The 15,000-nt window shown below is 35.7% G+C and overlaps 1 protein-coding gene across 1 annotated transcript in view; it reads left to right on the forward strand.

Moving 5' to 3' along the window:
- LOC135206910 (uncharacterized) overlaps positions 1 to 15,000 on the forward strand; it is a 177,052-nt gene that overhangs the window by 147,827 nt on the left and 14,225 nt on the right. Inside the window, exon 2 of the mRNA XM_064238438.1 lies at positions 1,765 to 1,970. Coding sequence (XP_064094508.1) covers positions 1,765 to 1,970 — 206 coding nt within the window. The remainder of the gene's footprint in view (positions 1 to 1,764; positions 1,971 to 15,000) is intronic.

Genomic DNA, 15,000 nt, shown 5'->3' on the forward strand with positions numbered 1-15,000 from the left:
AACTGAAAGATACCATTGTTAAAGAGAACACGAACTAATAAAGAATTAAACATATTAGGAACGAGAATTATTGAATGAATATAAACACCAACACTTCAATGGAGACAGTGAATTCTTTTCACTTCGCCTCCACAGGTCAAATTAATAGGACATTCATTGGATAAGAACTACTATGAGATTCAGAGCCTTTGTCCCGGTGTTTTTCTGGAATAACTTTTTTTCTGTGCATTTGACAAAGATATTACTTAGCCATAATATACTTTACATCCCTACCTAAGTTTCGGCAGCATAGAAGTAAAATAAAGCAGCCGAAGCCAGTGGCGGAACACTCTAATGTATGGGTTCAAAGTTATATGTGAATTAAATATGACGTCATGACTCCTCCCACAAACAGCTGTCTCTGAAATTCTGAATGAATATTCGTACCTTGTCAAGGCTTCAAGAATGGCGGCTATGATAAGTCATTGTCCCCGTGGTTGCAGCACAACTTTTGTAATTCTACTTGCACAATTGTTTAGAAGTGAGGAGGGCCGTGGAAAACCAAACCATACGTAAGCTTGGACAGGCAAATTAATAATAGGGCCCTTTTTTTGGGTAAGGAGTACACCCGGACATCACAAGGCTACCATGTTTTCGTCATTTGTTGACTTTCACAAGGTGCAGAAAGATAATTATATATGCTCTATAAAGCATTAGTTGTTGATTTCTTAGTAAAATATAACTTGCGGAACAACATTAAAATTTGCTTTGCAACAAAACAAAAAACAAAAATGTCATCACTGAATGACCTTTGCTGCCCCAGTGCTTGGCTTGAAGCTTAAATTCTATAATCCAATCTAATCATATACAATTTTCTATTTATTAAAATAATCGTCACTGTCATATTAGGAAAAACATCAAAGGAGTTACGACGAATACCAAAGTTTTCTTCACTTTAATTGATTTTTAATCATATAATTTTGCAAAGGAGAAATAGTGATAGAAAGTAATTTTTCGCATTACTTGCGGAAACCCTTTTCTTCAAGGATTCTAGAACTCGACCTCTTGGAATAAATCCTATATACTACTACTACTACTACTACTAAGTGTAAACAAGGAGTATTGGTTGTATTTCATTGTTGCCAGAGGTGGAGACTTTTTCACGAATAGCCAATTATCCATCGAAAAGGAGGCAAGTTAATGATATCATAAGTTACGTCATTATATCTTCGAAAGACATTCCTCTGAGTTTGCTGGCGATGTCTACAAGAAGTCGGTGTAACTCTTATAATTACCAGAATTGTGCAACTTTCGTAATACAGAATACAGTAAAAAAATTAGGTAGGAATGTAAGATACCCTGTGACAAAGTGTCATCTTTGTCGAGTGCGTAGATAAATTTTTATTCCGGAAAAACACCGGGACACCGGCTGTGAATCTCATAGTAGTGAGAGAAAATACACTATCATATGAAGTGTACGGTATATTGCTGATGAGTTTACTTATTTGCTTTCTCTTTCCGTTGGTAGCCTATTGTATAAATATCGATAATATAAAATTAGAATCTAAATATGACTTGAAGTAAGCTGACATTTATACCTTCTCATCCAAACCAGAGACATTCTGTGATGAAAATCATTCATATGGAGATAATTATGACTGAAGCAAGAAACGTGGAAGATCTAATGATCCCTTATAAAAGCTGACTCAATTATAAGGCCATCACAGACCACTCTCACCAAAAACTAATAACTTTATTCTTTTATTTCTTTTCCGGATCTCGCAGGAATCACCAGCATCAGGATCTCTAACATGCGCGTCCCCAAGTTCCTGCAGGTGGGATCGGCGGGGGAATTGGACTGCTCGTGGGAGGGCGAGAGCGACAATATGTATTCCATCAAGTGGTATCAAGCTGCCAACGAATTCTACCGATACACACCCGCAGCCAAAGACCCCATTCAGATTTTTGATCTCCCTACGCTCGACGTTGACGTAAGTTCTGACTCAACTTCGATAGTATAAATTTGCATGTTAATGAAATTTAAAATATATATATATATATTAAAGTAATAGTGTTATAATGCTAGTTGGATGAAATGATGAGTTCACTTTCTTTCGTGATTCACTTCTCATATATCAATCAAACGTGACTTGTATTAGCAGACGATTCACTTCAGAGGAAAAGGACTAAATTCTATGCTCAGAATAATTCATATAGCTAAAACGGTAAAATATACACTTATTGGATAAAATTCACATATCTTTAAAGAATAAGAAAGGGATTACAAACATTATAATATACATACATATACACACACACTATATATATATATATATATATATATATATATATATATATATATATATATATATATATATATATATCATAGACCCCTTAAATAGAAGGACTGGTATCCTCTATGCTCGTATCTGGAACTTGGGTCCCAAGTGGAACTTGGGTCCCACCCACAATTTGTGTCAAATACATGATAGAACCTTCATTCTGGTGTCTTAAGGGGTTTTGAAGGGCGAAGAGTTCATTTGTCATACTTTTAACCTCCTACGATGTCATCTGAAGGTCATTTAAAGGTCAAATCTAGGTCATTAAAGGTCAAATCTCATAAAAAACACAAAATCATACAGAATATTGTATATTCTCTCAATTAAAGCAATGGAAACACACCTTAAGTTACCCTGTCACTGAATTAAAATCCATATATAAACAGTTAAGCCTGGAGAAACAACAGGAACATGTCTAAGGCAAACACTATAGATATTCTAGAAACAAAATCATTGAAAAAAACATTCCATAATATAAATAACATTAGGTACATGTTTAGTTTTAGCAGATAGTTTTTCTTTTCTTCTCAAGCAGCCAAGGTGTCTTTCTTTATCACTGTTGTCTAGCACAAATGCTTTCAAAAAATGTTTGACAGAGTAAGGCATGCTCCTTGAATTGCAACCATTGGACTATCGATACAAGATAAAGTTTGGCCGAGATGAGCTCGGAAGCAATGCAAGTTGCACTCATCAAAAAGTTTATAGGCTGAGTGTACAAAATGCACTGTTGAGAGTAGAGGTACAGTTAGTCCACCTCTGCTTAAGTTTGTGAGAAACTCTGAATTAATATGATGGTCGTCGTTATCTTCAGTTTCGACACTCAAAATATTACCTCGAAATTTGTGTTCCAGATATCCAGCTAGAAAAATAATTTTATGTTTGATACTGTCATTAGATTGAACTAGGTCTTCAGTGTCAGCAATAGTGATGTCAAAGTGATAATCATCAATGCAAATGTTAGAGGTACAAGGCACATCATTTGACTGGTGCGGCGTAGACTCGTATTTCAAAAGTGCATGGAGGTTCTTGGTTGCTGCAGCTGCCTTGTCAATGTCAATGTAGAAATTACCCCCATTGCGTTGTCTGGCTTGGCCAAAGAACTTTTCAAGGGCCTCATCAGCAAACACACCAGGTAGCACATAGGTGAACTTGTACAGAGTCAATAGCCACTCTGCAGCCTCAATGTTGGCTCTTGTAGACAGCACCAATGCCTCTGCAGTTTGCTTTGTGAGCTTTTGCGTCCGACCTCGACCACCTGACCATGCACAAGAGGATATAACATCACAAGTTTCATTAAGTTTCTTGAAAGTAGTGCAATTATTGGTCCATGGTTGACGACAATCATCACGCATGTTAATACCGGAATACCGATCTTTCACATTCATCATGTGGAACCAATCAGTGATCAGCTTAACAAAAATGATGGTGCCCTCGCTAATCCCAAGTTTATCCTTTAGAGTTGAAAGGGCAGCAACAGTTTTTGTCATTGAAGATTTGACAAACAAAAGGCACGCTTTGTCTCTGCAAAGGCTTTGGGTACACAGCTGTGTATGTGATCTTGGTTAGACGGATGCTGTTTCTCCTGTCTTCATCGTACAGTGCTTCTATGTCCTTCCATCGTGCAACATATGTTTTTCCATCTTTTATGAAAGAAAGTTCCTTATCCTGAACGGTTATCCAGTTATTTCTTACATTTTTTGAAAGAATGAACAATAGTCAAAAAACAAGGAAAGCATGAGAATTTATAGCATTTATGAAAGCTTTACCAGGACCACCTAATTTACCATAAACTGCAACGTTTGTGTTGCAATTATCACCTACACAAGAAATTATAGTACCACCAGCATCGCTAACCGCTACTAGAGCTTCTACCAGAATTTCCTTGAGTTGATCTGAATTAAGTTTTGCAACAGGGTAAATGCGTAGTATATATTTAGGGCCACCAAAATGGCAGACAACTTCAATTACTAAAGCATGTGTTGCGAGAACTTCGGTATCACAAGAACCAACAACACGACCACCTGAGTACCTAAGTGTTTCTGTGAGCTTCACTTCATCAAAAAAGAATGTTGACAAGACGCTGCTGAGGGTTTAAGTTTTTGAAAAAGTTGCTCCAAGTTTTTATCATGTAGACTACAGGAGAGAAGTTTTTTCAACAGTTCCACTCAAGGTAAAACAACTGAACCAGACTTTCGTAGCATTTTATATGCAGCTGGTGAAATGTTATGGAGTTCGGCACCAAGAACATAAAGATTTCTGTCAAAGCGACGGCCTTCTGGATGAGTGAGTAATAACTGTAACTGAGAATGAAGAAACTGAAAATGAGGCGAATCAGAACAACTCATATGGCTCAATTCCTGTACTGCACTTTTCAGATAGTCTGCATCTTTGAACTCATACTCTGTTATGCATGACATAATTTTATCAAACTGGGACCATTTACTGAGAAGGCTATTCTTTTGCAGACAACCAGCTTTAGAAAAATATGTCTTAGGTATTTCCTTTCCATTTTTTTCTCAACGCATTTAAGATACAAAAACCCAAATGACGATTTCACATGTTGCAAATGGAGAAATTGGATAACGGAACGGCCCTTTGTTTCATCAGTTTAGAAATGTAAATATCATCTCTATCACAAACAATACGATAATCCTTTGAGATATGCTCCTGGATGTCATTAACAAAATGAATAAAAGTCGCCGATCTTATCCACAACTTCATTTCGGAGTCTTTCGTTTTCAGCTCGTCGGGTCTCTGCTGAAGCAGTTGTAATTCTGGGTGCTGAGGGGACCTGCTTTAGGCATGACTTTGAAACTCCAGGGAAAATGGATGGTGGATGACTTGGTCTTTTCCCTCCTTTAACTGTAATCCATTCACAGTCAAAATGATGAGCACAGGCATAGATTTTTTTCTTGCTTCAGCTGTAGCAAACTGGAACGCTCATTTGGCATAGCATCGATCCAACGGTTTCGCTCCACTTCATCAGTTGGAAATGATACTACTTTGGTGTATGGTTCATCCCTGTAATTTCCTCGACATCCGTAGACATTACACTTCTTAGGCATTGTGCGTTGTTAGTAGAAACCCCTGAAACAAATTAAATAAATTATATCAATTATGGTCTAAGACAGTTTTGGCAATTAGTTTATCAATATGTTGCTAGATTACATTCCTTTTTCGACTAAAACATAAACTCCTTAAATAGGCCCATTTTATGACTAACAAACGGCACTAAAAGTGAATAAATGTAAAAAATGTTTACATACATTCAATCATTGTTTACATACATTCAAATAATTGTTTATTTACATATACAAATCATTGTTTACATACAGTGAACATATTACGTCATAAAATAGTGGGACCCAAGTTTCGCAACCCGAAAGTGCAAGATACTAGTCCTTCTATTTAAGGGGTCTATGATATATATATATATATATATATATATATATATATATATATATATATATATATATATATATATATACATACTTACTTATATATAATCATATCACATTACTGTGATTCATATACATACATCGAGCTACAAATGTCCTTTAATATCTAATTCACGTCTACCATCGGAATTCAATATATTTTCATATATGCTTAACCGAAGGGGAATTTATTAGGCGATAATAGAATTGGTGGCGCCCAGGCGCGAACCCAGGACACCATACAAATCCAGGAACGTCAGTGAAGCTTTTACCCACATCCACCACCGCAAGAGGCTTAGGAAAATATATTATTCCGAGGTAGAGTGAATTAGATATTAAAGGACATGTGTAGCTCGATGTATAGTACATATATTATAGTATATAAGCAAGAAAAATTTTTACAGTCCCAGAGATCGATATTATAATATTATGATATAATATAATATTTAATATATATAGATATGATATATAATTAATGATATATATATATTAGTATATATTAATACATGACTGGTAAAAATTTTCTGTTACAACAGAATTCTATCTAATAAAAGGAGCCCATAAAAATGCCAAAATATACAAAGAACGCACTATATTTCAGAGATTGCTGTCTCGTCGGGTGTAGCATGGATAGTCCTTTAAGTCCTGTGTTAGTCAATCTATACGTGGAATACTTTGTAACTATAGTAATATATGCAATAAAACCCAAATACATGCTGTGGATGATATTCTAACATTTTTGGGATAATAGATGGGGCAATCTCAATTAATTCCTTTCAAAATGAAACGCATTAGTGCCCAGCATCAAATTTAAAGTTGAATGGGAAACAGACAACAAAATTCCATTTCTTGATATTGTAATAATTAGACACACGACAGAATGCAAATTTACCATATACCGAAAACCAACGTTCTCGCTTTCATACATTTCACTACTTTAGCTATCATCTATTATAGCATTTCCATCAAGATAGGCGTAGCCAGCAACCTATTCTTAAGAGCCTTACGAATTTGTTCCCCAGATTTCCTGGAAAAGAAATTTGAACTAATTCGTTAGCAGCTTTCGGCTTTAAGGTATCCTGACCATATAATTGAGAAAGCGATTTATAAAGCAAACGTAATTTTCTGCCGCCCCCCTCAAGAAAAGACCAGAGAGACACCCAACAATGGAATAAAATTCCACACCTGGACAGGATTAGGACGGTGACCCAGACTCTCGAAAAATCTAACCCTCTTGCCTTTACCAACACAACCACCTTAGCCAAATCCCTGATTAACGTCCAACAAAAGACAATCCCCAAGGCCTCAGGAGTATACGAAATCTCATGCCTGGACTGTGACCAATATTACATCAGATTTACAGGAAATTCACTTCCCTAAAGATTAATACAACATAAACGGTCAGTTAGGTATGGGCAACAGAGCTCAGCTATTTTTAACCATATAAATAACTATCTTCCTTCAACCAATGCTTAAGAGGATAAAAGAAGAATTATGACCAGGGGTGACCTAGAAACAGCTTACCTGTGGACGCATCTCTTGGTATAAATACTGCCTTTTCTGTAACTTTTTCATTCTTTACCTACCTGAAGAGAGAGACAGCAGTCCCTGAAATACAGTACTTTCTATATTTTGGCATTTTTATGGGCTACTTTTATTAGACATAGATAGATAGATAGATAGATAGATAGATAGATAGATAATCTATTGATGCCAATGTAATTATTCGCAGATATAATTTTCATCTAGACTTTGAACCAGTCTGTCCTTCGTCTTTTTCTCTTCAGACAAACTTCTCAGGAATAAATGGAAAGAAACATGAATATGTTTCCTCACTCCTGAGAAGTTTACCTGAAGAAAAAATTACGAAATAGACGGAATCAAATCCTGCATAAAAAGGTAGTATTGCCAATAATGCTATTGACTTCAATATGAATTGCTCAAGAGAGATAATTAGCCCATTTATCATATATATATACATATATATATATATATATATGTGTGTGTGTGTGTGTGTGTGTGGTGTGTGTGTGTGTGTGTGTGTGTGTGTGTGTGTGTGTGTTTAACAGGAAAAGAATTAAATGAAAATGTCAGACATATCATCTTTAGCAAAATCCGTCGCGGGAAGATATTTAGTTATTATTTTGATATCCTTTTCAATACCAGGGAAACTATCATCATTATTATAAAAAACACACTTTTTTAAAAAGTCCAAACAGTCACTTCACAGTGAATTTCTATACTAAGAAAAATCTGCAATGTCCGACTGTCTACTTCGATATATACTTGACACAGTTCATATACAATCACCTCAGGGTGATTTATACTTTAAACAGCAGTAAACTGTTTTTGTATCTATCTAACTTCTCTGATTTACTTATTCTTGCAAGTGGTCCTATCACAGGATTACAAGGTCTTGTTGAGACTGTGAACCGTTCGGTTACGGGTAATGTTGGACTCTTATCGTAACGAACCAATTAGGCAACTTTTTACACTCATTTAGTTAGGCATGGCAATAATGAAAGACCTCAACGAAAAATGACTGCAAGTTTTTCTGATCTACATTCAGAATTTGAAATCTCTCGTTAAATAACTCCACATAGGAAGTAATTTGAAGATTAAAATTAAGGTGACGAATCGTATGGACAATGTTGAATCTAGAAGGAATTCTGGCTGCATGAAAGTACCCATAGATACTCTATATTCAGGGCACCCTTGCCTCTTTTTAACAAAAGAAGAATTTGGCTATACTGAAGGATCTTTATGGCCTGTATGTAACTGCAAGATAAAGGTTCCTCGACTGCAGAGAAAACAGTATATTAGCAACTTATCATATAATGAGATGGAAAAAGCTCTGCAAGACTTTAGTAGATTTTTACAGAGACTGGGAATAATCGTGAATGGGAACATGAGAAAGATGAAATTAGAAATAGAATGCAAAGTCAGTTATATTCAGCCAAAAAGGAAAAATGATATTGTTCCTTCCAAACTTGGCAGAGACAATTATTATATTAACGTAGGTATAAATTTGCTATTAAATATATGTAGTAGAGATGTATCGGATGTCTGAAAACGGGATTTGCGGATGCAGATGCTTATGCGGGTATATTTTTTTTTTTTTTTATTTACGGATGTGGATACGGATTCCAGTCTTTCAAAATTGCGGATGCGGATATTTGATGACCATGCCCTCGTGGATGCGGATTTGGATGCGTATACTTTGTAAATCTAAATAATTTAGATATACTTCATTGTTAAAGGCGATTATCAGCCACGTAATTCAAAATTTTGCTTTACCACTTAATATCTGATGTATTAATTGAAAGTAGAACCATAAGTGATACTCATATTTGTGTGCGTATACTTTTCATATGAATGTACACTGAATGATAAGGGTTACAAAACTTAAAGCATTCTTCGGATTATATATATATTATATATATATATATATATATATATATATATATATATATATATATATATATATATATATATATATATATATATATATATATATATATATATAGAGAGAGAGAGAGAGAGAGAGAGAGAGAGAGAGAGAGAGAGAGAGAGAGAGAGAGAGAGAGAGAGAGTTTCCTAAAAAACGCAATAACCTGCCTTTATGATTGCAACTACTGTAAATGACATGAAATTACTAAAAGAATTATGCTTTAAAACAAATATGCTATAAAACTAATATGCCATAACAAAGCTACTTGTAAAGAGCACACTGTAGGAAATATACAATTGTGTATCATGTATTCTGTATAATGAAACTAAAAAGCCAAATTAAGTAAAAAAAATAACAAAAACCAAAAATCTACGTTTAGCTACCATTTATGAATATGAACTATTGAATACTGAGCATTCTAAACTGAGGATGCGGATGTTGCTTGCAATGCTAATATGGATGTGGATGTCACTTGCAATGCTAATGTGGATACGGATATTAAGGAATTGTGAATGTGGATGTGGATTTATAAAGTGAGGATAATCCGCGAATGGTATCATTAAGAAGTATTATCAGCAGTTTCACAAGTATTAAATTTAAAGGGAATTCGAGTCGAGGAGATTAGCTCACTTCTCCCTGGATAATGTTAAAGAAATCTCTGAAGCCACTGAAACCAGATACAGGGCATGACAAAATACATACAAATCAGTTATTATTTTCACTTCACTCTTTTACCAGAATGATAGCAAAATTATTCTTGGCATGTATTATCTAAGATTTTCCGCTTTTAAATATAACAAAATGGACACTAAAACCCATTGTGAAAGATTAACATAGAAATCGTTCTAACTTTAATGACTACCGACCAGTTATGCCGTCACCGGTCTTCTAAAGTTGGATAACAGTACGTCCTTAAGAGATCAACATGGATTTAGGTCTAATTACTCCACATCCACAGCTCGGCTGGCATTGAAGGAAAAGACTCGATGAGTCTTTGTTCTTTCGGCTTAACTGTCTTATCCCGAATTGTTGATATTACAAAGGCTTTTGATGGTGTGAACCGTAAGATATTAACAGAATGCCGATTGAGCTTGAATTGACAAAGGTTTATGTTAACTTCATTAATTTCCTGTAGAGAAATGAATAGGTGTGAGTGTGTGTTATAATCTGGAAGGGCAATGTCGATATCCCTTTACATTCTTGATTGCGTCAGACAGCGAGGGGACTTATCTGAATCACTTCGTAATTTTTACAGATAAAATGTAAAGGGATATCGACATTACCCTTCCAGATAATGCACACACTCACACCTGTTGGTTTCTCTACAGAAGGTTAAATTAACATACACGTTTGTCAATTCAAGCTCAATCGGCATTCTGTTAATATCTTACGGTTCACACCATCAAAAGCCTTTCTATATATATATATATATATATATATATATATATATATATATATATATATATATATATATATATATATATATATAAATATAGTATCTGTGTGTGTGTGTGTACTTCTATAAGATATCAATGCAAGCTTTGAATTCCACCAGCTAGTATTACAGCGAACGCCGATGAAATTATTATTATCTGGATCTGCTGTTAGTTTACAGGTATTAATTAATCAAGTGCACCGGTTAGCAGCTGTTTATGATTATGTTTCAGCATAGAGAAAAGAATATGTATTGTGTTTAATTCCAATGAGGAAAATTAGCTATACTAGTCTTTTCATAACAGAAGAACAACAAATTCATTCTGTAATAAAAGTCCAATAGTAGATTCACATCAACCGTGCATTTGATGTCTAGGCCAGTCCCTTACGGCCCTCCTGATTGCTTGTTGATAAGCCAATCACAGGGCTGGAAATTCTCAGTCTCTCTCGAGAGTTCACATGGGTAGGATCTATGTTCCACCTCTCCTGAAGTATACGTATTTCAGGAGAGGTGGAACATACATCCTGCCTATGAACTCTCGAGAGAGACTGAGAGATTCCAGCCCTGTGATTGGCTTATCAACAGCCAATCAGGAGCGTCGTAGGGGACTGGCCTAGACATCAAATGCACGGCTGATGTGAATCTACTGTAGTGTCTAGGCTATATGACTCAAAATAATTTGAAAAATACTAATGAAGTAGGTCACATAGTAATTCAGTGTCTGAGAAAATTGAATTTTGCAGTGTAAAGAACTAGTGGTGTTTAATGCCGGACCCTTTATACAGTTTGCAGTTTGCAACCGTCAGGCAATTAAAGTTTCGAAATCTCCACGCATTATTGTAATAATTGTATCTCAAAGGAAGCAAGATTGCAAACATTTGAACATTTAATTAACACAATGGAAATATTTGCAGACAATGTTACCGTGCGTTATTTCTCATTATCTTATTTTATTTGGCAGTAAACGTTTGTTTTGTATACATTGATACAAAATAAAGTTTACTATTCCTACCACCACTACTACCTATCTATATTTCTTTTTCACACAATTCAAACCCAATCACTTCACGGTTCACTATTCATAGTCTTCAATACTATATTCTTCTATACTATTTATATTCTTCATACAATTAAAATTCAATCTGTCCGCCAAGAATTAATAATTCTAAACATCATCACTATACATCCCTCTATCTTCTTCCTACAATCTACGTAATTATATGACTTGTCAATGAATCATTATTTTTAAAATATCAGTGTACAACACTCATTTCTATCTGCTTGTCGATCCATCTTTTTTTTTCTTTTTTTTTACCGGTATTTTCTCAGTATAACAATGTTTGTGTCAAAGGTACAGGCATGGAATAAGTACAAAATCAGAAAAAAACTAAACTGAGAGTAAATCAAATAAAGGAATACGGGATACCAATCATGTTACAATTAATATGCAGCCCGAAAATACCCTTATATCTGGAACCCATTCTTAACCTAAAGTTAGAACAATTATTTGTCAATGAAATTAGAAAGGGTTCACCAAACTAACATAATAAAACTTGAGAGGGAGTGAATATGGAAATATGAGTTTAAAATATAAATAAAACATAATGTTTACCGATTCAACATTCCACAACAGTGGGTGGACGACTACCCTAAAGAAAGAACCACAAAACCCGTAATGAAACGTATTTATGTAAAATATAAAGTAAAAACACAATCATAACACCAATTACACCGAAACAACATGCTCAGCCTTGGGTGATAGCACCATGCATAAAGACCCAACTAGCTCGCCTCGGAAGATGGACCAGAAAAAGAGAGAGAGAGAGAGAGAGAGAGAGAGAGAGAGAGAGAGAGAGCACCTCGCCCCAAAATGTGAGATGCTGCCTATGCAGCAATAACTCGACCGTTGTTTGTGGTTTAGCCGCGTTTATAGTGTAGCTCGTAATAAAGTGGGGAGGAAAATACGTGAACAAGAAGCGAAATGGTTCTTTTAGAAGCATATTTTATCCGGTTTCAAAGAGCGGTTTAACGCAACTCTCTCTCTCTCTCTCTCAATTCCAGCAACCTGTGATGAGTTTCTTAAGGGTTTCCCGTTTAACTGTCTCTCTCTCTCTCTCTCTCTCTCTCTCTCTCTCTCTCTCTCTCTCTCTCTATTCCAGCATCCTGTGATGAGTTTCTTGAGTGTTTCCCGTTTAACTCTCTCTCTCTCTCTCTCTCTCTCTCTCTAAGGATTCCCAGTTTAACTCTTGCTCAACTACACCCAACCCCCATCTCCCTCTCAACTTCAGCATCCTATAACGAGTTTCTTAAGGGCTTATAGTTTATGGAAGGAGTATAACCTTTCCTCGGGAATATACTGTACTTTATCCCACTGAGGAGATAGATGATCTATATGTAAGACATAGGGTTTTGATTAATAATATATTGTTCGTGCATTCTCTGTAACCTGTGGAATGTGGAGGACAGGGCAGAGTAACGACCTGAGGGTAGCTGATGAATGAGATTCTAGGGGGTGGCGTGAGATAAAAGTGCTTAGTTCAGGAAGTCAACGTACGACAGTTTATGAACTCTTCTCAAAGTGCATTTGTGAAACTAGATGCAGCTAGAACCGCGAGGCGCTAGCGAACTGTGTGTTCGTATGTGCGTCTCTTTCTGTTAAAAGCTTTCATACCCAAGCCTATGGGAGGGATTTTGACAGAGGGCTTCGAGTCATAGGCAAAGATGCCGTGGCATTCGCCGGGGGAGTTTTTTGTGACATAGTGTTTAGTGTCCGGTTGGGAATGGGTAAGTGTTACCTTTACTTTAGCCAAAGGGGTGGCTTGTTTGATATCTTGTAAGATGTTCCATTTTATTATCTTTAAACTTGTGTGTGTACTTACCGGGATGTGTTCTGTATCTTTGACAGACGGTTCTGGATTTCGGGGGGGACAAAAGAGTTCCCAGGGAGAGGTGTGAACTTTTGGGTGACTTGACAATGAGTTGTAGTTTTAAGTTAGTCTGTAAGACTGGATTACTTAGTTAATTGATTTAGTTATTTCTGTAAATAACTAAATCAATTTGACTCCGAACCTGAGTATCCGTAGAGTACGTACGTAGGATAATCATGGTTATTATCTCCTCTCTCTCTCTTCTCTCTCTCTCTCTCTCTCTCTCTCTCTCTCTCCTCTCTCTCTCTCTCTCTCTAACAGTCTATCTATGTATCTATCTGTAGAATGAGCTCTTATGTGAGGAAGAGAGAGAGAGTGTGTATTGAATCGTACCGCCCCCTCCCCTTCTGTGTGTGTGTGTGTGTGTGCGTGTGATTCATTTATTACTGGTTCTTTCAAAACACAGGTCTGCTATTAGTGAGTGGGTAAAGCACATTGATATTAATTTCCCTTGCGGGGCAGGTTTCTCTGTCTGGAGCGTTAAATCATAAAAATGACAATGATAGAGTACTAAAATAAAACCGATGAGGCAGATACATGAATTTTTTTTTTCTCGAAACGCTGTCTCCTTTTCATATTTTTACTGAGCAAGATCTCTAACAACATCTATCAGTTCCCGTATTGTAAAGCATCTGTACATTTGAAAGCCTAACTGCATTTGCCCTGTTTCCATTTCTGATAAGTGAACATGACGTTATTTTTTTCGCGTTATTACATGGAGGAAGAAATTTTAAAAAGTTATACTACTGGTAAAAAGTTACGCAAAACCAATTTATTTTTCAGACGCTGCATTACGGAATTCAAAGAAGTGTTTTAATCGCTGAGCATTTAGGAAGGAGTTTGAAAATGAGAGTATTTTGTTTACCATATTACAAAGAACTCTGTTGTTTTCCTAAATTATTGAATTAATTTATTATAAAAGTTCAAATATGGCATTTTTTCAGAACGCACGATGTATATATTTTATTCTGTGTACAGGCTGTGATAAAGCCTACAGAATGGGAAATGTTATTGCATAAGGATTTTCCAGCACCGTTATAATGTACGAACTGGTAACGAATCTGGTGGCATTTCTATTCATGTGAGAGACGAAGATCAAGTACTAAACTAGAAAGACACGACAACACTGAATAACTCTAGCGATATTTTAGACAGGCTGATAACACAATCATGTTTCATTAATAAAATCAATATTATGAACCTCAGTCTTTGGATTCTGTAAAGTTGATAATGTGAAAAATTAAATATCTAAAGAGTCAAAAGTTAAAAGAACCTTTATTCTCGTAAAGCAACAGAGTTACCAGTTATGCATTGCTCTTCATAACAATGGGCTGTTTGCTGTAATGCATACTTTGGTAAATACTAGCAATTAGGTGATTGATCTCTCTCTTGTTTATGTAATTATTACATGTCAAATGTAATGTAACGGTAT

This window comes from Macrobrachium nipponense, chromosome 11, assembly GCF_015104395.2.
Source record: "Macrobrachium nipponense isolate FS-2020 chromosome 11, ASM1510439v2, whole genome shotgun sequence".
Lineage (NCBI taxonomy): Eukaryota > Metazoa > Arthropoda > Malacostraca > Decapoda > Palaemonidae > Macrobrachium > Macrobrachium nipponense.